At 36.8% G+C, this 26,080-nt stretch overlaps 1 protein-coding gene across 2 annotated transcripts in view; it reads left to right on the top strand.

Annotated features, from left to right (window-relative positions):
• Positions 1 to 26,080, top strand: part of phip.L (pleckstrin homology domain interacting protein L homeolog) — a 95,771-nt gene that overhangs the window by 63,480 nt on the left and 6,211 nt on the right. For both annotated transcript variants that reach the window (XM_018240597.2, XM_018240598.2), the window contains exons 24-38: positions 687 to 806; positions 1,014 to 1,121; positions 5,631 to 5,755; positions 10,717 to 10,799; positions 11,982 to 12,093; positions 13,258 to 13,319; positions 13,910 to 14,065; positions 14,159 to 14,279; positions 14,945 to 15,070; positions 16,476 to 16,548; positions 16,956 to 17,006; positions 22,073 to 22,222; positions 22,849 to 23,001; positions 23,263 to 23,426; positions 24,170 to 24,432. In XM_018240597.2, the coding sequence (XP_018096086.1) occupies positions 687 to 806; positions 1,014 to 1,121; positions 5,631 to 5,755; positions 10,717 to 10,799; positions 11,982 to 12,093; positions 13,258 to 13,319; positions 13,910 to 14,065; positions 14,159 to 14,279; positions 14,945 to 15,070; positions 16,476 to 16,548; positions 16,956 to 17,006; positions 22,073 to 22,222; positions 22,849 to 23,001; positions 23,263 to 23,426; positions 24,170 to 24,432 (1,867 nt within the window). The remainder of the gene's footprint in view (positions 1 to 686; positions 807 to 1,013; positions 1,122 to 5,630; positions 5,756 to 10,716; positions 10,800 to 11,981; positions 12,094 to 13,257; positions 13,320 to 13,909; positions 14,066 to 14,158; positions 14,280 to 14,944; positions 15,071 to 16,475; positions 16,549 to 16,955; positions 17,007 to 22,072; positions 22,223 to 22,848; positions 23,002 to 23,262; positions 23,427 to 24,169; positions 24,433 to 26,080) is intronic.

Consider the following 26,080-nt stretch of genomic DNA (forward strand, 5'->3'; position numbering starts at 1 on the left):
AGCAAGTTGGAGTGACATCACCCCCCCCAGCAGCCTAACAAAAGAACAATGGTTAGGTAACCAGATAACAGCTCCCTGGTAGATCTAAGAACAACACTCCATAGTTAAAGCCAAGTCCCACTGAGACTGATTCAGTAGGAGAAATAACAGCCTGCCAGAAAGTAGTTCCATCCTAAAGTGCTGGCACAAGCCACATGACTGGGGCAGCTGGGAAACTGACAATATGTCTAGCCCCATGTCAGATTTCAAAATTTTATATAAAAAAATCTGTTTGCTCTTTTGAGAATTGGATCTCAGTGCAGGATTCTGCTCGATCAGCACTACTAACTGATGCGTTTTGGAAAAAACATGTTTTCCCATGACAGTATCCCTTTAACATAGGTACTAAATCTGTAACTGTGTATAGTTACTGCAGTGTTTGTTGCCCCATCATTATGATTTATTTATATAGTGCAAGTTAACACAGCACATTATTGTTATAACAAACAGGGGGGGGGTCTTACTATAATTTAACTAGGGTTACAGAATACAACAGTATTATAGATCAGAGTTTCCCATTTGTACTATTACTGTAATGTAGAGACACATTCACACATAAAAATCGTGTTTTTCATCAACATGGTGTATGAAATAACGTGAAAAGGGTATCAATACATTTTGCAAAAAATATATATTTTCTTTCCTAGAGATTACCAATAGGAGAGCTGACTGAACAAGGCCTCTCACTAGAAGAATGGCTGCCATCTGCTTGGATTACAGACACTGTTCCTAGACGTTGTCCTTTTGTGCCACAAATGGGCGAAGAGGTATGGTGCTAATTTGTGGTGCACCGTTTTGAACATTTTTCTATGCTGCTTTAACAAAATGTCAAAATGTAGGCATCTGCAAATGTGAATTACAACTGACAAGCTGATTAATGTTGTACATTAGTGGTTTGTGTGTAAATTGTGAAACAAAAAAAAATATATTTTTTTAATTCATTCCAACTTATATTGTCCATCTTTGCTGTTCAGGTTTACTATTTCCGGCAAGGTCATGAAGCATATGTTGAAATGGCAAAGAAGAACAAAATCTATCGAATTAATACCAAAAAACAGCCCTGGCATAAAATGGAGTTAAGGGTAATTGATTTTCATTTACATTCATATATAGCACAGAATACACAAATACACTCCTTAACTACAGTAATATGTTTTTAGCAATTGACGTTTCTCCAGCTCGGCTTATAAATTTTGTGGTTTAATAAATAAATATAAACATCTATCTTTATAAAATATGGGTTTAGGATTTGCTCTGAATTAGGGTAAGACCATCACCTATACACACCATTTTAATAAATGATTCATATTTTTAACCCTATAAGTACCAGCAGAATTTCGCATTTTAGTTGCACGAAGTGCCAGACATTTTTGAAACATTTTGTGCTCTCTCACTTTAGGGGCATTTTCTGAGGGGGAAACCTTTAGTTTACCTAGGAAACCTATACATTGTTTTTTCCTGGAGAACCTGAGCTTTCTAAATCTGTCTGAGTTTTCATGTATTTCCAAAAAGATTGATAGCGCTAAATACCAAAATACATGGAAAGCCTCATCTCTCTCAAATGTGCCAATACCAGAGATGTATAGTTTTAGGAAGATTTAGTACTTCTGTACAGCAATAACTCCCGGCAGTATATTACCGAATTTTGAAAGTACTAAGGCAGAAATCGACATGCTTGCGATTCCAAGGTAAAAAAAATCCTGAAACAGTAAGTTTACCCCAGAAAAACATATGTTTTTGAAAAGTACACAATCGGCTGATTCCAAAATGGCTAACTGTATCTCTCTAACTACCAAACATCAAAGCTTGTCTGAACGTAGAGGTTTTTATAAAAATGTAATAACATTCTGAAAAAAAATCACTTCAAAGCTATTATTTTGCTGCTCTGCATATCCCACACTGTATTAGGTACCAAGAAAAAGCACCCTAAATATGATTGCCAGGGTTCCACTGAACAGTTTGATGCCCATTGTGCTTAGGTTTACTAAAGTATCTGGCATTTAGAGACCCCAATATGAAGTTAACGCATCCAAATGTTCATGGACTTTACTTCAGCTACCGAAAAATCCACACATTTACTGTATTTTTTGTGGGGTAAATACACAGATATAAAACCATATATTTTGTGAAGTATAAGTTCCCGGTATGTGTATTATGTGCCATGAGATCCCCTAACAGTATGGAGACCCTAGAAAACCCATATATTCTCCGAAAAAACACATTCTGACATCTAAAGCAGGTAATGACCTCTTTGTACTGCAAACTACCAAATGCAAAGCTATGCTAAACATAACGCTTTTTAAGACATTTCTGAAAATAGTCACAAAGCTTGCATTTTACACCATTATATACCCCACATTTTGTAACGTACAGTACCAGCAAAAGGCATCCTAAATATGAACGCCAGGGGTCTAATGAATAGCTTGATGCCCAATATGCATAGATGAACCAAACTATATCGCTCACAGACAGGGCTGCCATCAGAAATCACGGGGCCCCGCACAACAAAATTTTCTGGGCCCCCCTCGCCACCCTTCCCTTAGTATGAAGGCCACACAAGACACAGGCATTACACAGGCATTAAAACATTAAGTGCCCCCCTACGAGTTAAAAAAATAACTTTGGTGCCCAGGCCCCTCCTACAAGTTTTGGTGTCAGGTGGTGGTTAAAGAAAAAAAATCATTTGTGGCCAGGCCCCCACACATTTTAAAAATAAACAATGAGCCAGGGCCCCCACACAAATTAAAAAAAAAAAAAATAGCCAGGGCCACCACACTTTTTTTTAAAAAACAACAATTAGCCAGGGCCCCCACACATCTTCAAAAAAAAAAAACTAGCAAAGGGCCCCCACACATTTAAAAAAAAACAATTAGCAAGGGCCCCCACACATTTTAAAAATAAACAATGAGCCAGGGCCCCCACACATTTAAAAAAAAAAATAGCCAGGGCCACCACACTTTTTTTTAAAAAACAACAATTAGCCAGGGCCCCCACACATCTTTAAAAAAAAAAAACTAGCAAAGGGCCCCCACACATTAAAAAAAAAACAATTAGCAAGGGCCCCCACACATTTTAAAAATAAACAATGAGCCAGGGCCCCCACACATTTAACAAAAAAAAAAAAAAATAGCCAGGGCCACCACATTTTTTTTTAAAAAAACAAGAATTAGCCAGGGCCCCCACACATCTTTAAAAAAAAAAAAACTAGCAAAGGGCCCCCACACATTTAAAAAAAACAATTAGCCAGGCCCCCACACATTTAAAAAACAAACAATTAGCAAGGCCCCCACACATTTCAAAAAAACAATTGGTCAGGGCCCCCACACATTTTAAAAAAAAAAAAAATAGCAAAGGCCCCCCACACATTTAAAAAAAAACTATTATCCAGGGCCCCCATACATTTAAAATAAACAAATAAACAATTGGTCAGGGCCCCCACAAGTTAAAAGAAAAAAAACTGCACGTACCTTAGCCAGGGAGTTCAGATGCCGGTATCTTCAGTTTCTTGTGCTCTGATTCGCCAGTGAAATGTAAGTCCCGGTAAACCCGCATGGTGATTGGTTAAAGTAGAGGGGAGGTTCAAACTTCTCCCAACCAATCCGCATGTGGCTTTACCGGGACTTACATTTCATGGCGAATCAGAACACAAGAAGCCAGTCATCGGAGCTCTGATGCAGGGGCCCGGCTGTGCAAGTAAATGCAAGTAAGTGCAAGTTAATGCAGCACGGCCGGGCCCCCCTTAACTCCCCAAACCACCAGGGCCCGGGACAACAGTCCCCCCTGTACCCCCCTGATGGCGGCCCTGCTCACAGAGACCCCAAATGATTATATAGCAGACAAAATTTCCATGAGCAAAACGAAATAACAAAGAACAGAACAAAATGCTAAAATCCAACAAAATCACACAAATCAAAGTTTGAAAATTTTAGCATGGCCAAGTAGGTTTTATAGACAGAAATAAGTGAAAAACGCCTATGCAAAGCTAAAATGGCTAAACATGCAAGAAAATGGCTAAAATGCACCAAGATCACAGAAATTACAATCACAGAAATAACGTACAAAAGGTATTGCACTGTGAGATTAGCAAATACACTATTTGCAATGGCAATAAAACTTTCTTTTTGATACAAAACAACAAATGATGCAGTAAGAACAAACTGTGTGTAATTGTGTGTGTACACTAGGCAAATTGTGTGCCTGTGTGAGTGTTGTAAATGTGTGAAACCCCCTGATCCCCCAAAAATGTGTGTAATAGTGTAAAATTTGTGTGTGTTGCACTTACTTGGGTAAAGGCTGGCTGAAGTCTGTTGCACTAGAGGCAGGAGGGTCTAGGAAGTGTGGGGGTGTCCAGGAAGTCGCAGCAGCAGGCACATGCTCCACGTGTGTCTGCTGCTGCCTATGGGGCCCCTGGGCGATCTAGTCAAAGGGCCCACTCATCTCCTCCTCCTGCTGCTCATTGCCTAGTGGTGGGGGAATGATCGTGGCGCGAAGGAGCGGCTTTGTAAGCCGCTCCTTCGCTTCCCAGGAAGAAATGCTGCAGAACGTAGAATCTACGTTCTATGGCATTTGAGCACCCGTAAATTCTAAGTTCTGTGGAATTTAAAGGGTTAAGAATGATTTCCTTTTTCTCTGTAATAGAAAGAGGAGAGGAACGTGCAACAGAGTATTTACAAATGCTTGTGATATATACAAGAGAGAGACCATTCAAACAGGCATGACCCATGCTACCCTTTTTCCCGGACAGCCACACCCAAAGGAGGGGAGGGTCACTGACTCTGTAAACTGGTCTAAACTGATACATTCATTGATGCATTTCTTATATTTGGCCCTGCTGAGCAGAATCCCTGAGTTTCATTAAACTAAAGTAGTTATACTTGTTTAGACTTAAATTTGGGAAAAACAGTAAAAAATAAAACATGAAAAGCATCTGAAAAAGTTATTTCTGTAAACAATCTGAAAAAAACCCGAACAAGTGCAGGCAAAATGCCTGTATCTTCCTGACGAAATTTAAATAAAATTGTCTGCCTGTGCCAGAGCTGGTGGTGATAGTCTGACCACTGCTCAGAAATAATGAAGGAAGAATAGAGATGTTTCCACTTTAGCACAGTGTTTGTCTGAAGGACCTGTCTTCCATTGGCCAAAAGCCAGCTATACATGGCCAGATGTGGTAAGTGAGTTTGTCCAATTTCATCCATATTGCACATCCACCTGGCATGTAAACCAGCTCAGCAGACATGACAGATGATTTTAAGTTTGAAAATGTAATCTGACTTAAATTTGATGTGCTTAGTGCATTAGCAGGTGACAAAGGAGGCAGTATAAATGAGTTGTCAGTATAAATGAACAGAATAATGGCAATGTGGCCATTCATGAGCAATCATTTGGATTCCATAGATCAGACCTGTCCAACTGGCGGGCCACGTGAGGCCCGTGACCCCCCCCCCCTTGTGTGGCCCTCCACACGAAGTCTGCTGGTCAACTGTATATATGATGTAATCCACAACAGCCTAAGAAACATCAAAAAGAACTATTGAATAGGTAAAAACTATTATCATTACTTGGCTTCTTTTTATTGATCTATATTTCTGCAGGAGCAAGAACTCATGAAAATTGTCGGAATAAAGTATGAAGTTGGTCTGCCCACACTGTGCTGCCTTAAGCTTGCTTTTTTGGATTCAGACACGGGTAAACTGACGGGAGGAGCATTTACAATGAAGTAAGGAAACAATTATTCAAGTAGCAGGCAAGCCCATATAAAAACTAGAAGAGAAAGTTAGAGAGAAGGAAAAAGAGAACTGGTTGTTGTATAAGAAGTGGGTTTGGGTGGCCAGTTAGTTTTGAAATTTGTTGTTCTAAGGGTAGGGACACACTGGGCGATTTGGGGAGTTTTAGTCGCCTGGCGACTAATCGCCGCGACTTTTCTCCCCGAATGCCTCCCCTCGCTCTGCGCCTGGCTAAAATGAAAAATCGCCTGCGCTAATCACACGCGGCGATTCGTTTTCCGAAATCGCCCGAAGTTGCCTCACGAGGAAACTTCGGGCGACTTCGGAAAACGAATTTTTACTGCTGTGTGCTGTAACATGAAAAAAATAATAAGCAGAATGTGTTTGTTGCACAAATATTATCTTATTTACTGATAAATATGGCTTATGGTAAATATATTAACTTTTTAATTGCTTAACTGGTTCTTAATCAAGAATACAAATTAATACAAATGATAAAATGACTTCAATATAAAAGCTTTACTTTTACATGTTTTAACAGTATATCACTATAATGCAGCTGAATCATAGCATTTTTATATGCTTTCTTCAAATAAGGGTAACCAAATAAGATTTTTGTGATTTGTGTTCTACTGCTAGAATACATGGACTTGTCAAGTTTACTACTGTACAAAGGATTGGTTCCAGTGGTTTGGACAATGAACATAAGACACATACAAGAACAAAATAAAGCAATAACATGTCTAGAGAAGCTAATGAAAAAAATAGAAGGAAAAAATGGCACTCCTGTAATCTAGTTTGCTACTTTGATGTCTTGTCATCTGTCTGAGATGTTGCATATCCCCTTCACTCATGCACCTATTATCAATATATTAAGGACATTTTGTGCTACTAAAAATTACCCTCCCCTTTAAACAAAACAGGGATTGTTTGTCCATATATTGCAATATATTTAAGATGGCCAACTATGTCAGTCATCCCTAGTCTAGCCAGTCCTAAATTCACTTCCATCTGATTCATTAATAACTCTACTGCTTCATTATACATTTTTACCCTGGGAATTCATTTTACTGGCAACTTTCAAGGTTACACCTCTCAAAAATGGTTGTCCTTTTATTGGCCACTACTGGGATCACTTCACTGTAGTTGGAGATAATGGGAGCTACCACATGTAGCTGGCCATTGCTCCTGCACTGTAGCAAAAAAGGGAAAGCTGTGCACATCACTAAACACATCAGCACATCACTCAAGTCACTCTGACTGCCTCAGATTCTCTCTGGGTGCAATTTCTCTTGTGCATTTCTCTGCACTGACAGTAACTGCGTGCAGACACACAGAAAATGCATACTATCAAATGTACAAACCCAGAAGTGTGATGGTGTTGACTTGATCTATAGATGTACCTGGGGTCTGTAAATCAGTGTGCTTCTACTTGGAATGTTTAGAGTTTATGATTAGCGCTTTAGCTTTGTCTACTTTGTACCATTGTGGTTTCATGTGAAATACATCTTGCCAGACTAATTTAAAAGGGTCGTTCACCTTTGAATTAACTTTTAGTATGATGTAGAGAGTGATATTCTGAGACAATTTGCTATTGGTTTTCATTTTTTATTTGTGTTTTTTTTTTTAGTTATGTAGCTTTTTATTCAGCAGCAATCCACTTTGCAGTTTCAGCAGTCTGGTTGCAAGGGTCCAAATTGATTTGAATAATAGATTGGAATATAAATAATATTGTGCCTGGATAGAAAGATGAGTAATAAAAAGTAGCAATAACAAAATTGTAGCCTTAGAGAGCATGTGGTTTTTTTGATGGGTCAGTGAGCCCCCACCTGAAAGCTGGAAAGCTGGAGTCAGAAGGATAAGCCAAATAATTAAAAACAAAAAAAAAAAAAAAGTAAAAAAAGTAAAGACCAGTTGAAAATTTGCTTAGAATTAGCCATTCTATAACATACTAAAAGTTAAATTAAAGGTGGACTACCCCATTAATCTCTTTATGAGAGGGTGAGCAGAGGCATTGACTCTGGGATGGCAGTGGATGTAATCTATTTAGATTTTGCCAAGATATGATACAGTTCCACACAGAAGGTTACTGGTTAAATTAAGGAATGTTGGCTTGGAACAGAGTATTTGTTCTTGGACAGAGAACTGGCTGAAGGATAGATTACAGAGAGTGGTGGTAAATGGACGAGTTTTGTTAGTGGAGCACCGCAGGGCCCTGTACTTGGTCCTTTGCTTTTCAACTTGTTTATTAATGACCTAGAGGTGGGCATTCAAGTACTGTTTCTATTTTTGCAGATGATACTAAATTGTGCAGAACTATTAAGTTCCATGCAGGATGCTGCCACTTTGCAGAGTGATCTAATTGAATTGGAAAACTGGGCAGCAATCTGGAAAATCAGTGTTGATACATGCAAGGTTATGCACTTTGTAAAAATAAATGCAAGTTAGAGAATAAATGGCAGTGTGTTGGCAGTTTCCTTAAAGAAGAAGTAAAGGCTTTTGCAGCACTTGGGGGTGCCAAATGTTGGACACCCTCAAGTAATTGTATTGACTTGCCTGAAACCCTGGGCCGGTGCTCCTATCAGCAGAAAATTGCACCGGCCCGGGGTTATACCAGTGAGCACCACGGAGCGATCCACTTCCATCTTCTTCTTTCTTCTCTTTTCCCTGGGCAAACACATGTGCAGTTGAATGAAATAGGTGAATTTTTAGTTAAAATTCGGTTTTTCATTCTACTGCGCATGCGCAGCGGCACGAAGAAGAAGGAAGACGGAAGAAGATCACTCCATGGTGCTCACTGGTTTAACCCTTGGTTTCAGGTAAGTCAATACAATCACTTGGAGTTGCCCAATATTTGGCATCCCCAAGTGCTGCAAGCCTTTCCTTCTCCTTTAACTGAGTAGGTTCTATGGATTTTTGTAGATAACAAGTTGTCTAATTCCAGGCAGTCATTCTGTGGCTACAAATGAAGTACTATCTTGTATATAAAAGGGCATTAACTATGAAAAAATAATTTTACATCTTTATTGGTCCCTCCTAAGCTTCTTCTGGAGTATGCGTGCAGTTTTGGGCTCCAGTCCTTAAAGTGGACCTGTCACCCAGACATAAAAAGCTGTATAATAAAAATCCTTTTCGAATTAAACATGAAATCCAAATTCTTTTTTTTTTATTTAAGCATTCATAGCTGTTGTAAACTCATTTAAAAATCTCAGCTGTTAATCAAATATTGTCTCCCCTCCTCAATGCCTTAGGCAAAAAGGAGGGGCAAGCAATTACTTTCACTTTCCGTTCAGCACTTCCTAGATGTCACTGCTCTCCCCACATTTCCTCCATTCTCTTAACCATTTAATTGTGTAACCAGTGCATGGGGGTGGACATCAGGTCCCCTATTCTGGTGCACAAACAAGATTTTGAGATAATGCAAGGCTTGCCTTAATAACAGTGTCCACAACATGGCTGCTGCCTGCCTGCTTGCTATAATTATGAATTCCCATATGGAAGAAAACAAGATTCAAATAATTTTTAGTGTAGTTAAAGTTCATTTGACTAACATGATAAAATAGGATTTGGAATAATTTTTTGCATGACAGGTCCCCTTTAAGAGGGATATAAATGAGCTGGAGAGAGTGCAGAGACGTTCAACTAGACTGGTTAAAAGTGATGGAAGACTTAATTATGAGGGCAAACTGTAAAGGTTGGGGTTGTTTTCTCTGGTGGAAAAAAGTGCTTGCGAGGGGACATGATTACCCTTTACAAGTACATTAGAGGACATTCTAGACAAATAGCAGGGGACCTTTTAGACGGATCACCGCACCAGAGGCCACCCCTTCAGACTAGAAGAACATAACTTTTATCTGAAGCAACGTAGGTGGTTCATCACATTGAGGACAGTGAGGTTGTGGAATGTACTGCCGGGTGATGGTGTGTTGGCTGATTCTTTTAATGCTTTTAAGATGGTCTTGGATATTTTCTTGGACAGACATAATTTCATAGGCTGATGTGGTGTTTCATGGGGTGGTAGAACTTGATGGACCGGTCTTTTTTTTTCAACCCGATTTAATTATGAAAGGAAAAGGAAACCATACAGAAAAGAGAAGTTTTCTAAATATGATTCTATACCATTTCTGAAATGATAGTTATTCTTCACTCTCCCACTCTTAGCAGCTCTCTCTGTTCTGTCTCCATGTAGTAGTTGGGAGTCTGGATTTGAATTACAGTTATCATATGGTTATCATGTGTGGATATACAGTCATGACTGCAGCAGGAACAGTTTGGTGCCGAGACAGCTTGCCTAGTACAATGCCAGCCTGGGGTTACTACAGTCAGGAGCCCTGTGGCAGAGCTGGGCCCAAAGATGGAAAAGCATGATTTGTGGGTCAAAAACATGGGGCACGGTTTTGCATGTTAGATTACGGTATGTTTTCAATTGACCTGTTCACTAGGTAGCACTTCTATTAAACTAGGTTCCTGAATAATTACATATTCTTTCATTTAATTGCAAGTTTTTGAAGGAAATAGCATAAGGTTTTTTGTATGTTGCCTTTACAGGAGGGGATTTCAGAGTTTTTACAGTCCAGCTATGGCAATTTAACTTGTTCCTCTAGTAGATTCAGTACTGGAGTCTCTAAACCTAGAATTTGTATGGTCTAATGGTCAGTTGTATCAAAGATTCAATCCACTTTGAAATAAAGACTATGGTACTATTTAAAGATTTGGGAAGTATGGAATATGTATCATCAGTGAAGAGATTTTTCTTGCCCCTGAGAAAAAAAAAGTCTCTTTATGAATCTTTTATTAATGTATTTGTTTATAATAAATATGAAATGTCATGATCTGTATAGTGTGAATCTATGATCATATTATTACAACCGTGAATTCAATTAGAACTTGGCTTTTCGTTGTTTAAACAGTACTGAGAATCTAGCATAGTTAATCATTGTGTGTTGATACTTAGGTATCATGACATGCCCGATGTGATCGACTTTCTGGTTCTCCGTCAGCAGTTTGATGAAGCAAGACGCAGGCAATGGAGCATAGGTTTGTAAAATATTTTGTAATTTGTGAAATGTTGCCCACCAGAAGGTGAAGTTTTTAAATTAAATATTCTAGTACATATCTTGTTAAAGGGGTCACTATCTTATTACTTATAGTGATCTTCTGCACCTGTCATGCTATTTTCATTGTAGTGTAAAGGCAGTATAAATCTGGCCATAAATGCCCCTAATTAATCAGAAAGTTTGACTGATAATATACACTGCCTGAGTATCTGTGGTTTTAACAGATCACCCTGCAGTTCTGTAAAATCATGGATGATCTGTACAATTTAAAATGCTCCTAGTCTACAGACAAACGGTGCATCGGATGATGAGAAGTTCAGGCTTTTGGACATCATTGTTGTATCCAGTCATATGCTACAAATGCAATCTGATCACATGGAGGGGTCATCAAAACTTTGCATTACAGCTGTTTGTCACAATCTTTTTTCCTAGTGCTTTAAATTTTATTTGAGGCATTTTATCGCGATTACATGTGATTGGTTCATGTTAATGTGGCAAGGTATTTCCAGAAGTTTTGTTGCCAGCAAAGCAACAAATCTGCTAATGGGCATTTGCCTTTAAGTGTATTTTCTATGAGCTCTGCTGTGACAAACAAAGACCCTTCTGGTATATTTTTATGAGCTATCCCCAAATGCCCTACCAGAAAAATTATAGAAACAAAGTACAGTTTAAGAACCCGTTTTTCAATGATGATGAAAACTGTAATTTAGAACAAAAAAACATTTCTCTTGCGGATCAATTTTTATTTAGAAGTTTTTTGGTGTCCTCACTTGCCTGAGGCTGTGTAAATTAATCAGACAAAATGCAGCATAAGAGGAAATGCACACCTTTGTAAAAACAACCAATTTTTTATGTGTGTAATATGTATAATTTCTGTGACGAATACCATTAAATTATGTGTAAGGACAAATCACAATAAAGATACACTCTGTGAATGTGCTCTGAAAAACTATAGCTTCTGCCCAAGTACAGGTGCGTGGAGCGCAGGTCATTCTAAAAACTGTGAAAACTTCTCTAAGAGCAGTGGAGCCAATGCTTCGTGTGCTCCAGGCCTTACAAAAACCAAAGAGTGCAAATTTGAATACCTGTGCTGTTTTTTGTTAAATATAAAAACAGCATTTTTTGTTGTTTATCAGTTAGAACATTCATTCATTTTCTCTAGGTGACCGGTTCCGATCTGTAATTGATGATGCTTGGTGGTTTGGAACTATAGAAAGCCAAGAACCACTTCATCAGGATTATCCAGACAGTTTATTTCAATGCTACAATGTTTGGCAAGTATTTTTTTTTTAAACGATTCATACCATTAATATACAACATTAATATACAAGATAATGGTGTATTAAGTTTATACAGGTATGGGACTGTTAACCAGAATGCTTAGGACCTAATATACAAGATAATGGTGTATTAAGTTTATACAGGTATGGGACTGTTAACCAGAATGCTTAGGACCTGGGGTTTTCTGGATACTGGATCTTTCCGTAATTTGGATCTTCATACCTTAACGAGATACTGACTCCAGAAAATAACCTTTTTTTTTTATATCTATCATAATATTGTCTTTGCATACTATTTATAATTTTGCCATAAAAGTATTTTCCATTTACATTACCTTTCTTACCCCCATGTTCCTGTATGAGGGGGCTGCCATATTTGTGCAGAAGGAGTCCATTAGCATTAGAAACACTACTGACAGGCTGGTATGGGACAGTCAGATTGGCAAAACAGTCAGGTTTAGGAACTTCAACTAATTACTTACAAAAGCAGAACTATGTATCAGTGAAAAACAATCAACATGACCTATAGGTAACTTTTAATGTAGATTGAGAAGAAAATTTCTACTGTCAGTATCACTTTGTCTAGTAGAAAATCATGTAAACATTAAATAAACCCAATAGACTGGTTTTACTTCCAATAAGGATTAATTATATCTTCTTTGGATCACCTACAAGGTACTGTTTTATTATTACAGAGAGAAAAGAAATAATTTTTAAAAAACTGGATTACATGAATAAAATAGTCTATGGGAGATGCTTTCTGGATAATGGGTTTCCGGATAACAGATCCTATACCTGTACTGACATTTTTATTAAATAATGGTGACCTGATTTTTCTGAAAGGGTCAAGTGTATGATATTTAATTTGTGAGGTTTTATTGAAATCGGCCTTCATTGTATATGCCCGTAAGCATTGGTTCAAAAACTGTGGAGCTGGCTCCCTTTTGCGCCCAAAACAGTGACATTGGCGTTTTTCCTGAAACCTTCAGCTCAGATATAGTACGAGTTGTAGCTAACTAATGGTGTTGGTATTCTAAATTTGGTGCAGTAAAAATTCTATTTACTTGTGTATGTCTAGATCAAAGACAAAAAATATTAGTTTGTTTCTTGCAGCATTTTTTTACTAGCATCATCTAACCCATATTATGTGCATTTTAGCTGGGACAATGGGGACACTGAAAAAATGAGTCCGTGGGACATGGAACTTGTACCTGATAATGGTAAGTATTCTTTGGAAAAAAAAAAAAGTTGGGGGATATAAAAGTCAAATAGGAAGATAGAAACACAGGCAGATGTTCATCAAGGCTAGGGGAGGCTGAGCCTAAAAAACAAAAAACAAACAAAAAAAAAAAAACAACCTACTTCCTGTTACTGGAATCAGTGGGAAACTGCTATGCTTGTCTCTTGTAGTTTTTCTCCTTTTTTCTTTGCTTTGGTTATTTTGTATTGGTTCAGGCAGAGCCTCTATGAGACTGCATTATCCTGATATATGTGCTTTCTCCTTTATGCAATCTACCCACATCCAATTGTAAATAAAAGGGCAGGCAGTTTGTCTTTGATTCTAGATTGTCATCCTTCTCTCAATGATCAGCGTTCCTTCAGTGCCTCCTCAGTGCATTCTCCTGTTCTGCTTGTAGCGATAACCCTCCAATTACTGTAGGTGGCTTTCCATTGACATCAGTCAAGTTGCCCTATACTGGCATAAACTGGCTTAAACATAAACACACTTATTTCCTACATTTTTATATGTGAAAATCATAAATTAATATTACTAGTGAATTTGATTTTCATTTTTTTTTGTATACGGTAGCTGTATTTCCAGAAGAACTTGGCACAAGTGTCCCACTAACAGAAGTTGAAGTTCGCTCATTGCTTTATAGAAGTCTTGATGGAGAATGGGGTTGCAGAAGCAGAGATGAAGAGTGTGATAGAATTACTGCAGGGATCAATCAGTTGATGACACTAGGTAACACTGATGTGGTCTGCTTCAGATGTTCAAATCCTGTAAGGCACAAGTTGTATTCTTGTTTCTCATTTCCATGTTCCATCTTTTTTTTAGATATTGCCTCAGCCTTTGTGGCTCCTGTAGACCTCCAAGCCTATCCAATGTATAGCACTGTTGTGGCCTATCCAACCGATCTCAGCACAATCAAGCAACGGCTAGAGAATAGATTTTACAGGTTTGGTTTGCTAAACAGAAGCAATATAAACAAAAACTATTGTAAAGTTATAAAATTCTGCAATAAGCTTAGTTCTAATGTTAAAGGCTAACGATCAGTGCAGAGTTTTTTCCTATTTTTCCTTGGTGTATGGGATGTGAGCTGCACATTTGAGATCATAGAGAAACAGCAGGCACTCACAGATAACCCCGGAACATCCCAAATTGAGTCTTTAACTTATTATAGGTTTTGGGTCCATTTTGGGTAAGTGCTGTCAAATTTGGATGATGTAATATCACTGGAAAAGAAATCCCAACTTCATTGCCAGCTGTTTGTAAAGCCATCATTGGAGTCAAGAATTTATTTTTTGATATTAGTATTGCTTTACAATTGCTTACAGCAGTAAAGTCAAATCCCTTTATATAACTTCATGACTTGTTTGTGGTGCTTTAGAACTGTGCTTTAGAAAGGTAAGAAAGCGCAAAGCCCCCATGTATTTTGAATCCTAAAATTTGACAAAATATCTATTTGAGGATACTTATTGTAATTCAGTAATGCATTTTCATCTAAAACCAAAGCTAAAGACTGTTAGGTCATTTGCATTTAGTGTGTTCTGCTTTTATGTTTGTTTCGCCTGGAAACATTTATTTGAAATTGATAAACACTACTTCTTGTCCCCTCAACAGACGTCTTTCATCATTAATGTGGGAGGTGCGTTATATAGAGCATAATACACGCACATTTAATGAACCAGGAAGTCCCATTGTGAAATCTGCCAAATTTGTCACAGATGTCCTACTGCACTTTATAAAGTATGTTAATTTATTTCTGCCTTTTTTAAGTTTTCTGGTTACATCTATTTTTGAAACTGTGCATGAAAATGATCAGATGGCATTAGTAGATAACTTGTTAAAACAGCTTATTTGGCAAAAAAGTCATGTCAATGAATGTTTTCAATTGGCATTAGTGTCCCACATTTAATTTAAATTCAAAGAATTTTCATATATGACCTCTGTGATCAGTAGAGATTGGTAAGCAGCAGCCCTCCAGCTTCCACTAAGCTGCAACGTTTATCATTCTTGTGCAAAACTTAATTGGATATCTGAGGATGGGTAAGAGTCTGAGCACAGGTTAATGGAATAGCATCCCTGCCTAATATTAAAATGAGAAAAGTTAGAAATAGTATCTCCAGAACATTATTCATTAAAAGGATTTGGATGCAGAAAAAGAGCAATCACAGTATACACATTGAAAAGGCACTGGGTATTGCGAGAATTGGGAGAACATACAGCTCGCAGTAATCAAACTTATTTTCCCAGAACCGCTATGCTACCAAACTGCCTTCTTTGTTCTATGCTTTCTGTATTTTCTTTTTTCTCTTGTCTTTTCTCAATTACACTTTTCTATATTTTTGCTTTTGTCCCGCATTTTCTTTTCTTTTACTTCTTGTCTTATATCTCCTGTGTTCTGTTCTTATGTTTCTATGCACTATTTCTTATCATATTGCCTTGACTATATTTAATCCCTTTCTCCATTTTGTTTTCTTGATCTTCCCCCCTTTTCTTCACCATTTTTCTCTGCTTTTTCTTTTGCTTTACCTTTTTGGACCCTGTGCATTAAGGCTAATGCCAGATGCACATCAGCTACTAAGATAAGACTACTATCTGGTTCAGAACGGTAGTTCATTAGTGCAGTGCATGGTTAAGGAAAGCATATGGATGCATTTTAGGTACAATTTTTTTCAAATCCCAAAAATGTTGGGGATGATTTGGAAACTTTTTATATTTGTTGACAAAATGCTTAACCCCCCCGGATTTCCATTATTTTAAGAGTTGGGTTTGGTTTGGCCACTGAATTCAGCAACAAATGGTAGGATTAGTCATACTACTACAAGTAAGAAAACGAAACCAATGAGCTAATTTGTTATTTTCCTTAACTGTTCTGGTGCAGTTCATCTGCTAAAGGATCTGTCTCTGTGTTTTAAGTTAAAATGAATAGCAAATGTAAGATTATTTTAAATACAGTTCATATAAAGAGGATAAGCCAGTCTCTAGTTTGAGCTTTTACCAACAGTTAATCTTGTCTCGCAGTAAAAAAAAAAAAAGCTGAATTGTGTGCCCTTTAATTTCTGTTTATTTTGCATAGTTGAAATGATACTGGCTGCCATAAATTCTGGACCCGGATCTTTGTACTAAATTGAAATTTGTTTGGTTTCAGAGACCAGTGTTGCTATGATATCATTCCACTGTACAACAATTTGAAGAAGAAGTTATTGTCAGACTCTGAAGAGGTAAATTAAATTTGTGGGAAAAAATTATAAAGCATACTACTGCAGCTGCCACTGCTGGCCCTCCAAAAGAAATAACTCTCCATAAGTATGGGTGTGACTTTTAGAGCAATGGCACATAAGATGCCCTTGGAAAATCTGTACTGGCGACAAAATGTCCTTAATTCTTTCCCACTGGCAGTAATATGAATTGCAGGTGGTAAAACATACTCCTCACTTCCTATTTGTGAAGTAGCCCAATGTTGCATCACAAGAAATGCACTAGAGAAAAATTATTCTCTTTATTGCAAGAACAATATGTGTATTAGTAAAGTGTATTGGTCCAGTATATTAACGCTAATTAACACATTAATGATGGGCATGTTCTTTTAAACCATTTAAACATGAAATTGTTGCTTTGTATCTATAAGGAAGAAGAGAAAGATGCAGATTTACCTGGAACTTCCAGAAAAAAAAGAAAGGTAAAGTATAAGTACACTTTGTGGTATTAACAATACCCACTTATTTAACATGATTTTAATGAATAGGGCTTTTGCTGAACATACATTTTGCCTATTTTAATCACAAAAAATCATTTTTGTTGAATCGTGGACTAAACTGAGCCAAGAGGAAATTGATGTTCGTACATGTTTTGGTCCTTGCAGATAGATGAGAAAAAAATTCATCCCAGGATTTTTGTAGATAACATGTCGACTGATTCCAGGCATTTTCATTCTGTGTCTGCTAAAGCAAGTACTGTCTTGCATAAAAATGGGATTAAATCAAGGGCTGAAAACAAAATTCTCTCTCATTATACTCATGGCAAGGCTTTGAGTATGCAGGACAATTTTGGGCTCCAGTCCTTAAGAGGGATATAAATGAGCTGGAGAGATTTTAATTATGAGGGTAGACTTGGGATTGTTTTCTTTGGGGAAAAAAAAGCAGTTGAGGGACCTGATTACATACACGAGTGTGTTTAGGGGTAATGTGAGTGTGTGCATGTATATGCGCTTAGTCAGTGGTGGACTTTGGTCTTTTTTCAATCCAACGTAATTCTGTAATTTTGATCATATATGCAGATAATCCCCCTTTCGAATGTACTCCTGCTAACAAAACTCTCACAACAAAGTGTGAAGTGGTTGCATGCTGGTAATCTATTTGTCTGCCTCACAAGGACAACATATGGAGTAGCTTAAATTTACCGGTTTGTTCAGTTTAGGTCAAAAAATAAATAAATAAAAAAAATAAATTTTTCTTTGTGTGATTAAAACAATAGACAAAAATAATTTTCTGCACAAACTCTATTTACTGAACTTACATTTAACAAGGGGTTATACCGCCGCTTTGCTATTTAAAATGTCCACTGAAAGTTTTGTTGCCACAGCAATCTGATTATTTTCACCTAAGTTTTTTTTTTTTTTTTTTTGAAAGAAAAAATCTTGAGCAGACTTCTCCTTATGAGATCCTCCTAATTATGCTTCAAACATATATCATGGAGGTTGTAGTTCGCTATTTTCTCCTTTATATTAGCTCTTCTGATTTCAGTGGGAAGAAATATTATCTGTTTGCCTTTCTTTAAAAAATCATAATACAGGTATGGTATCTGTAAACCCAATATCCAGAAAGCTCGAATTACAGGAAAGAAATCTCCCATGATTCTTCCATTTTAATCTAATAGCTCAGATATTTAAAAATTACATTTTCTTTTTTTTCTCTAATACTAAAACAGTACCCCATGCTTGATCCCAAATAAGATATCATTAATCCTTATTGATGTCAAAGCAATCCTTATTGAGTTTATTTAATGTTGAAATGATTTTTAAATCAATGTAATGTATGGAGGTCCAAATTATGGAAAGACCCCTTACCTAAAAATCACAGGTTCCCAAGCATTCTGGATAACCGGTCCCATACCTGTATATTTGTAATTAAAGCAATGGGCTTGACACATTTTCATTACAGACCTTGTTTGTTTAGCCAGTGTTGAACAGAATGTATTTTGCTCCTTAAAAGAAGTATCCTTGTGCTTTTCTACATTTATTGTGTCGTACTGAATAATAGGTTATGTGCTGAAGAAAAATATATTAGAATCTTTTGGTATAAGACTTTTGTACAATCCATTCTAACAGTGGATGTAACAAACCGAAACAAAATATCATTCATTTAGAAATAAAAATGCACCTATTTTGTGAAAATGTAAAATTGGAGTCCATAATATGCAAATAAGTATTTCATTGGTATGCCATCGATAAAATTGTATTCTAAGTATTAATGTGCAGTTGGTCCTCCCTGTTATCATGCCTCTCATGGAAATGCTTTCCACCAGATACTGACTGGATTTTCTTTCATTCGGCCATGAGCATTAAAGTGGACCTGTCACCCAGACACAAAAATCTGTATAATAAAAGTCCTTTTCAAATTAAACATGAAATCCAATTTCTATTTTTTATTAAAGCATTCATAGCTGTTGTAAGCTCATTTAAAAACCTCAGCCGTCAATCAAATATTGTCTGCCCCTCCTCTATGCCTAGGCATAGAGGCGGGGCAGACAATTACTTTCACTTTTCATTCAGCACTTCCTAGATGTCACTGCTCTCCCCACATTCCCCTGTTCTCTTCACCATTTAATTGTGTAGCCAGGACATGGGGATGGACATCGGGTCCCCTATTCTGGTGCACAAACAAGATTCTGAGATGATACAAGACTTGTCTTAATAACAGTGTCCACAAAATGGCTCCTGCCTGCTTGCTATAATTATGAATTCCTACACTAAAGGAAACAAGATTCAAATAATTTATATAGTGTAATTGAAGTTAATTTTGCTTGACTTATGTGATAAAATATGATTTTGAATAATTTTTTTGGGTGACAGGTCCGCTTTAATGTGGTTAGGCACTGATAGTTGGCAGTCATGCCTGCCTTACAGTTGCTGTTCAGTTCCCCATAGGTCTTCATTTGCTTTGTAGTCAAGAGTCTGTGAAGTCCAGTGAAGTTCCAACCTTTACAACACCAACATTTGACACTATGCATAGTTTTGTCATTCTGATGTGTGGTTGCGCCCCCACTGAAACTGACCTTGCTTCCAATGAGACTGCGGATCTCTGCAGTGACTTAACCATGGGGGGACATGCATTTTTTATGTAATATATACAGCGCAGTCTGTCTGAGTTTGTGTAGCCTACCACTTTGAAATGATGTCAGATTGATCCTAGATTTTTCCAGTTGACAGCTCCAGCAAGGCATAAATTTGATAATTTGGAAAGATAGTAGGCATACACCGAATCCAGGATTCCGCCAGGTTTCAACCTTTTTCAAGCAAGATTCGAATTTGGGCAATTTCTTCTGCCCGGCCAAACCGAAACCGACTCCTGATTTGCATATGCAAATTAGGGGCAGGGAGGGAAATCACGTGACTTTTTGTCACAAAACAAGGAAGTAAAAAATGTTTTCCCTTTCCCACCCCTAATTTGCATATGCAAATAAGGATTTGGTTCGTTATTCGGCCGAATCTTTCGTGAAGGATTCGGGGGTTCGGCTGATTCCAAAATAGTGGATTTGGTGCATCCCTAAAAGATAGCTTGCCAAAAGAAGTCACAGAAGTTGTCAGTGTGCACATTATTTCTGCCTCTTACTGGCACCAGAGTTTCGGCAACTTTGAAACTACCCAAACACCTTGTTTGGATTCTCGTTCAGAATGCAAGCACTCTTGTCCAATTTTATATGTGAGCAGTTTTACATGATGGCATAAAGGAAAACTATACACCTAGGGGAACATTTACTAAGGGTCGAATATCGAGGTTTAATAAACCCTCAAATTTGACCCTCGAAGTAAAATCCATCGAATTCTAAGGATTTTGCGCAAATCCTACGATTGATCGAAAATCGTTAGATCGAACGATTCAAAGGATTTTCCTTTGATCAAAAAAAACTTAGAAAAGTGATGGGGAAGGTCCCCATAGGCTAACATTGTACCTCGGTAGGTTTAAACTGCCGAAGTATGTAGTCGAAGTTTTTTTTAAAGATGCAGTACTTCGACTATATGGTCGGAGTACCCAAAAAACAACCTTCGAAATTCAAAGTTTTTTTCATTCGAATCCTTCACTCAAGCTTAGTAAATGTGCCCCCTATTGTTAAGAAAACATAATAAAAGAACTTCTTTTTGAAAATGCATTCTGCCTGTAAAAAAATCCATATTTTCCAAATGTTTTGTCTTTACAAAGCACTAATTGGAAATTATTAGTCTTTATATCTGTACAAACCATATTTTCTAAACTGCCATTTAACAAGTGGGTATACTGCTGCTTTACTATTTTTCTATTTAAAATGGGCACTGAAAGGTTTGCTTTCTCTTTACAAAGCACCAATTGGAAATGCAAGTATTCATCTTTATATCTGTATTGCATATTTATTTTATGACTTGCCTATACAAGTTTCAAAGTCAAAGTGGATATTTCTAGGGTACTGTGTTGCTGTTTTGTCTATGAACATCATATTAGTAGCATATACACCCTTTAAAGGAGTCATTCACCTTCCAACACTTTTTTCGGTTCAGTTGGGTTTGGACAGTTAACCAGAAATAGACTTTTTCCAATACTTTCTATTTTCTATGTGTAACCATTCTTCTAATATTGAAGTGTAAAGTCTAATTTTTCACCATCTAAAACAACTGTGGGAAGAGGGGGTCGCCAACCAAATGATTCATTTTGTTTATATATTTCTTATTTATTCCTGCTGAGCAGAATCCATATCTTTCATTACAGGCAGCTGTTAGAATTGATACAATAGTTGGTAATACTCCAGAGATGCTGCAGAAAAATGTATCAGATAAATATTGCAAAAATGTAACAGTTTAGCATCTGAGCCTGAATTACTGAGCTGCCAGACTCAAACCCCAGAGACAAGAACATTGAACTTTAAACTTAGATTTTGGAAAAACGATAAAAAAGAAAAAATGGAAGTAATTGATGAGTCTTTTTTTTCTGGTGAACAATCTAAAAATAACTTAACTGAAAAAAAGTGTTTGGAAGGTTAACATCCCCTTTAAATAACCAGTATAAACATCATACCAACACCATACCTTTTTTACACTGAATAAGGCTTTCATACCAGCACAGAGTCATACAATGTAGATTGCTAGTTGGTTTTAAGCCAAGCCTTGCATGCTTTGATGATGAACATAAACCATTTTATCATTGTTAATATTTCAGTATCTGTACACAGTGTTATATCTTAAGGCACATTATGAGCTACATGCCTGGTACTTAATGGGCTTTTCAACTAGACCTCTACTTAAATACTTAAAATTGTCCCCAGCAGATAACTGATAAGCTCTGTAGTATACAATGGGATTCTTCCAAACGTATCTATTGATAGTGTCCTGTGCTTCAATAGCTGCCCCTATCGAAGCACAGGACTCTAGTTGTGTTTCTGAAGCAAACACACTAGTTGTACCAGTGCAGGGCAACAGTACATTATATTTTAATTACTTTGATACACTTTCAGTTTTTGGTGTTACTATTTAAACCTACAATTATTTTCTTTCATCAGGAGTACCAACCAAGACGTAAACTACGCAGCACGGCACCATCCTACGATTTGCAGTCCTGGAAGAAGCAATGCCAGGAGTTGTTAAACCTCATGTTTCAGTGTGAAGATTCAGAACCTTTTCGTCAGCCAGTTGACATACTGGAGTATTCTGTAAGATTTTTTGTTTTTAATATTTAAAAAAAAAAAAAGTCTTATCTTGTTTTACTCTATTAACTGTAGATCATTTTGCGAAAATAGATTAATTACAAACTCAGGAATCCACAATTACAGCTTGCAGTCATGGGGTTATCAATTATCTCTGTTCAGCTGCAGACCAAAAAAAACTGTGTAACATGGCTTACTCAAATGAGACAATGCTGTTACCCCAGGGAAAAGAGACTTGTGTTGTCCCAAGGATATATTTTGTAAATATATATATTCTGATATACATACAGTATGTTTAAATGTTTCTGGTTATAAAGATACATAGAGAAGGAGAGTTCAATCAAAATATAATTTTTTAATAAAAGCTATTCCTACACATCCACAGTAATATGTAAAATAACAGTTAAAATCAATTATGCTGATATGTTGTATCTACCCTCCTGCCTGTCTAATACTCATCTTTACCTTTCAGGAGTAACTCTACAGTTACTAAACAATTTATCAGACTTCCAGATTTTGTGTTTTTTTTATACATATTTGAATTTCAGTTTTACATAAAATATCACAGAGGTTCATACATTTTATTCTATGTATATTACAAATACATTTTTGTGTGATATTATTTTACTCAGGATTACAGAGATATCATTGACACGCCAATGGACTTTGGGACAGTACGTGAAACCTTACAGGCTGGAAACTATGAAACTCCCTTGGAGCTTAGCAAGGATGTGAGGTTGATTTTCAGCAATTCAAAATCTTACACTCCAAGCAAAAGATCAAAGGTGTGAACTTTACAAAGAAAATTTTTTTTTCTTTTCGAGATGTAATTTATCATATTTTAGCAGATGATTAATGTTACATGCCTTAACTTATATTATATTACCTTTAAATCCTTCAATATTCATCCACTACCTCCATATTTCATAAAGCTAATTCTATATTATGACAATAGAAAATACTTATATGTCACACTATATATGTGTGTGTTTCTCTTGTATTATCTATTTGTGTATATATGTTTTTATCTGTTTTTTTCCTGACAGATCTACAGTATGAGTTTAAGACTTTCTGCTTTCTTTGAAGAAAGAATGAGCAATATTTTAGCTGATTATAGGTCTGCTTTGCGATTTCACAAAAGAAAGACTAAAACTAAAAGCAGAAGGAAAAGGAACAGAAGCAGTTCATCAAGCAGCAGTGCTGCATCCAGGTATTTTTGTTCTTGAAACATTACAATAATTTTTAAAGCTGGATCTTCACCCAAAAAAAAGTTTGCATTGTAGAAAAAAAAAAAAAAAAATCCAATTTTAAGTAATTTATTATAATACAAATTAACTATTAATTTATAATTTGCCAATTTATATTCTCTGCGCTCCTAGTTCTTACTAGTGAAACAGCCAGGAAATTAAATTAATTTAGCAGCACTTTGTCAAGAGTCCCAACCAAAGAACAGAAAGGGGTAAACAAATACTGCTTTCAATTCTACCTATATTTACACCTAGCTAAAACTATGAAAAATATAAATTTTTTTGGAAATTTGCTTAGAATTATTTCTATTATGCAAAACAGATTTTGGGTTAAGGTCCAATTTACAGTAGAACCCTGTTTTTTACATTGTTCAAGGGACTGAGCAAAACAAACCTAAAAACTGTGAAAACTTTTAAATCCAGATACGAACGCAGCAAGGGACTGCAGGGAATCTGCTAAACCTTAAATTCAGGGGACATAAAATCAGTGTTCTACTTACTCATATTTCTATATATCCTTATATTAGTGGTGTATTTCTCTATGCATTTCATAGTCCAGCTGTGTGATGTTTGGTCTGGTAAAACACACATTATTAATTTAATGTTGGAAATGAGAAATGTAAGCAGAGATTCTGTACACATTTATTATTGTGTATCATGCATTCATAAAAAAACTGATTTCTTTCTGCTTGTTTTCTGGTTATAGTCCTGAAAGAAAAAGACGATATGTGAAACAGCAACCAAACCCAGAAATCACTATCTCCCCTGCATCCGTGCACCAACGAACAGTAGCACACAAGGTGCCAAACACGCTGGTAAATGGCAAGACACCAGAACCAAGTGCTTTGGCCCGGACAAGGAGTTACAGACGTCACCTAGAGCCTACTGTTCCTGAGCAACCAACCACATCTGGAACACCTAAACAACTGACTACAAAACCTAATCATTCAGCCGTGGCTGGGAAGTCAGGTATGGCTCTCAGAAGATGTTAATTTGCATAACAACATTTTTGCATACTTACTACTTTGGCTGAAAATGTGAACTAACACACCATATTTGCTAATCCAGTTATGATTTTGGTTGTAGACCATCCTACCAGCGGTACATGTTTTCTATATATCCACCCAGTATCACAGGGAGATTTTGCAATGTGGATAGGCCAAAAGCATGCAGTCTGCTGGATTAGCATGACACATTTTAAAAACTTAACAATGAAAATGAATTGATGTCAGAATAAAAATATTTTTTTCTATGAAATAGTGGTGAACTATTGTGTAAAGTAATGTAGTTGACAAATCAACAAAATTGTAGGTACAGTATCATTATTTCTATGTTCTTTTTAGCATAAAACTGTTATCCAGATATATTCATAGAATCAGATATACTCTATCTACAAGGCAGGATCAGATACTCCTATCTGAAAGGTTCCTTAATATTTATTACACTGCTGATTGGTGTGCCTGATTTAACATTAAGGGGCAAATGTAATAAAATTCTCAAAAAGAGTGCGAATTTGCGAATAAATATGTACATGTTGCAATGTAATATTCTTCATTAGGCTTTTATTGCATTGCGAATCTTAATTGCACATTGCAAGCTTATAAAGGAGAAGGAAAGATTAAAACTAATTAAGCCTTATCAGAAAGGTCTATATAAATACACCAGTAAACCCTCAATGTAATGCTGCTCTGCGTCCTCTGTTAAAAGAAATACAGCATGTCTTTCCTTTTATTGTGTACACATGAGCTTCTGTATCAGATTGTTTTCAGCATAGACCTCCAGGGCTAGGGCTTGAGCATGCTCAGTTTGCTCCTCTCCCTCCTCTCCTCCCTGCTGTAATCTGAGCACAGAGCTGTGAGAGAGCAGGGATAGACTCAGGCAGGAAGTGATGTCACACCAAGCTAATATGGCAGCTGCTAGCCTAAAGAAACAGAGAGCTTCTAGAGCTATTTTCTCTGGTATGGTAAAGCATTCTGCAGAATAAATAGTGTTCTAGCTTGCACTATTGTGGCTAATCTATTGGCAATAAACTTCTTTGGTAGCTTTCTCCTTTAAGACCTGCTTGAAGGTGGCGTAAACTTTTGGAGCAAACGTAACAACTTTTTCATTAAGAAGTTTTAATACATACACTGCACACTATTGTAAACTATAACATTTTAAAATTCTATCCTACTGTTGTGTGAGGGGCAAAGTCTTCACAAAGGCAAAATTGTTTAAACATTTATGTGAATTGCGAACGGTTTTTGCGTTGGCGACCAATTTTGCATTCCCCCATATGAGTAAGAGAAATAAAAAAAAAAGCACTAAACTTATTTATAGATTTACAAATTAAACAACTAAACCTGATGGTATACAGGGGCACCATGAGCCACATCTGTTGCCTCCTTTTGCATTAATGGGAATTTCCTGACACCGCCTGTGCTGGTGGTTTTTGGCCTGGAAATGCACACTCTAAAACAACTTAAAACTGAGAACTTCCAGTACTGGTCCTGATGGGCGGGTTCCTATTACAGTCAACAGGAGGTGCTAAAATATGCTGATGCCCCTTGTGCCATCAGCTTACTATGGCAGATGTTGTCACAGCAACTTGTTTAAACAAATACATGTTTTTTTTGTG

This window comes from Xenopus laevis, chromosome 5L (genome assembly GCF_017654675.1).
Source record: "Xenopus laevis strain J_2021 chromosome 5L, Xenopus_laevis_v10.1, whole genome shotgun sequence".
In the NCBI taxonomy this organism is placed as follows: domain Eukaryota; kingdom Metazoa; phylum Chordata; class Amphibia; order Anura; family Pipidae; genus Xenopus; species Xenopus laevis.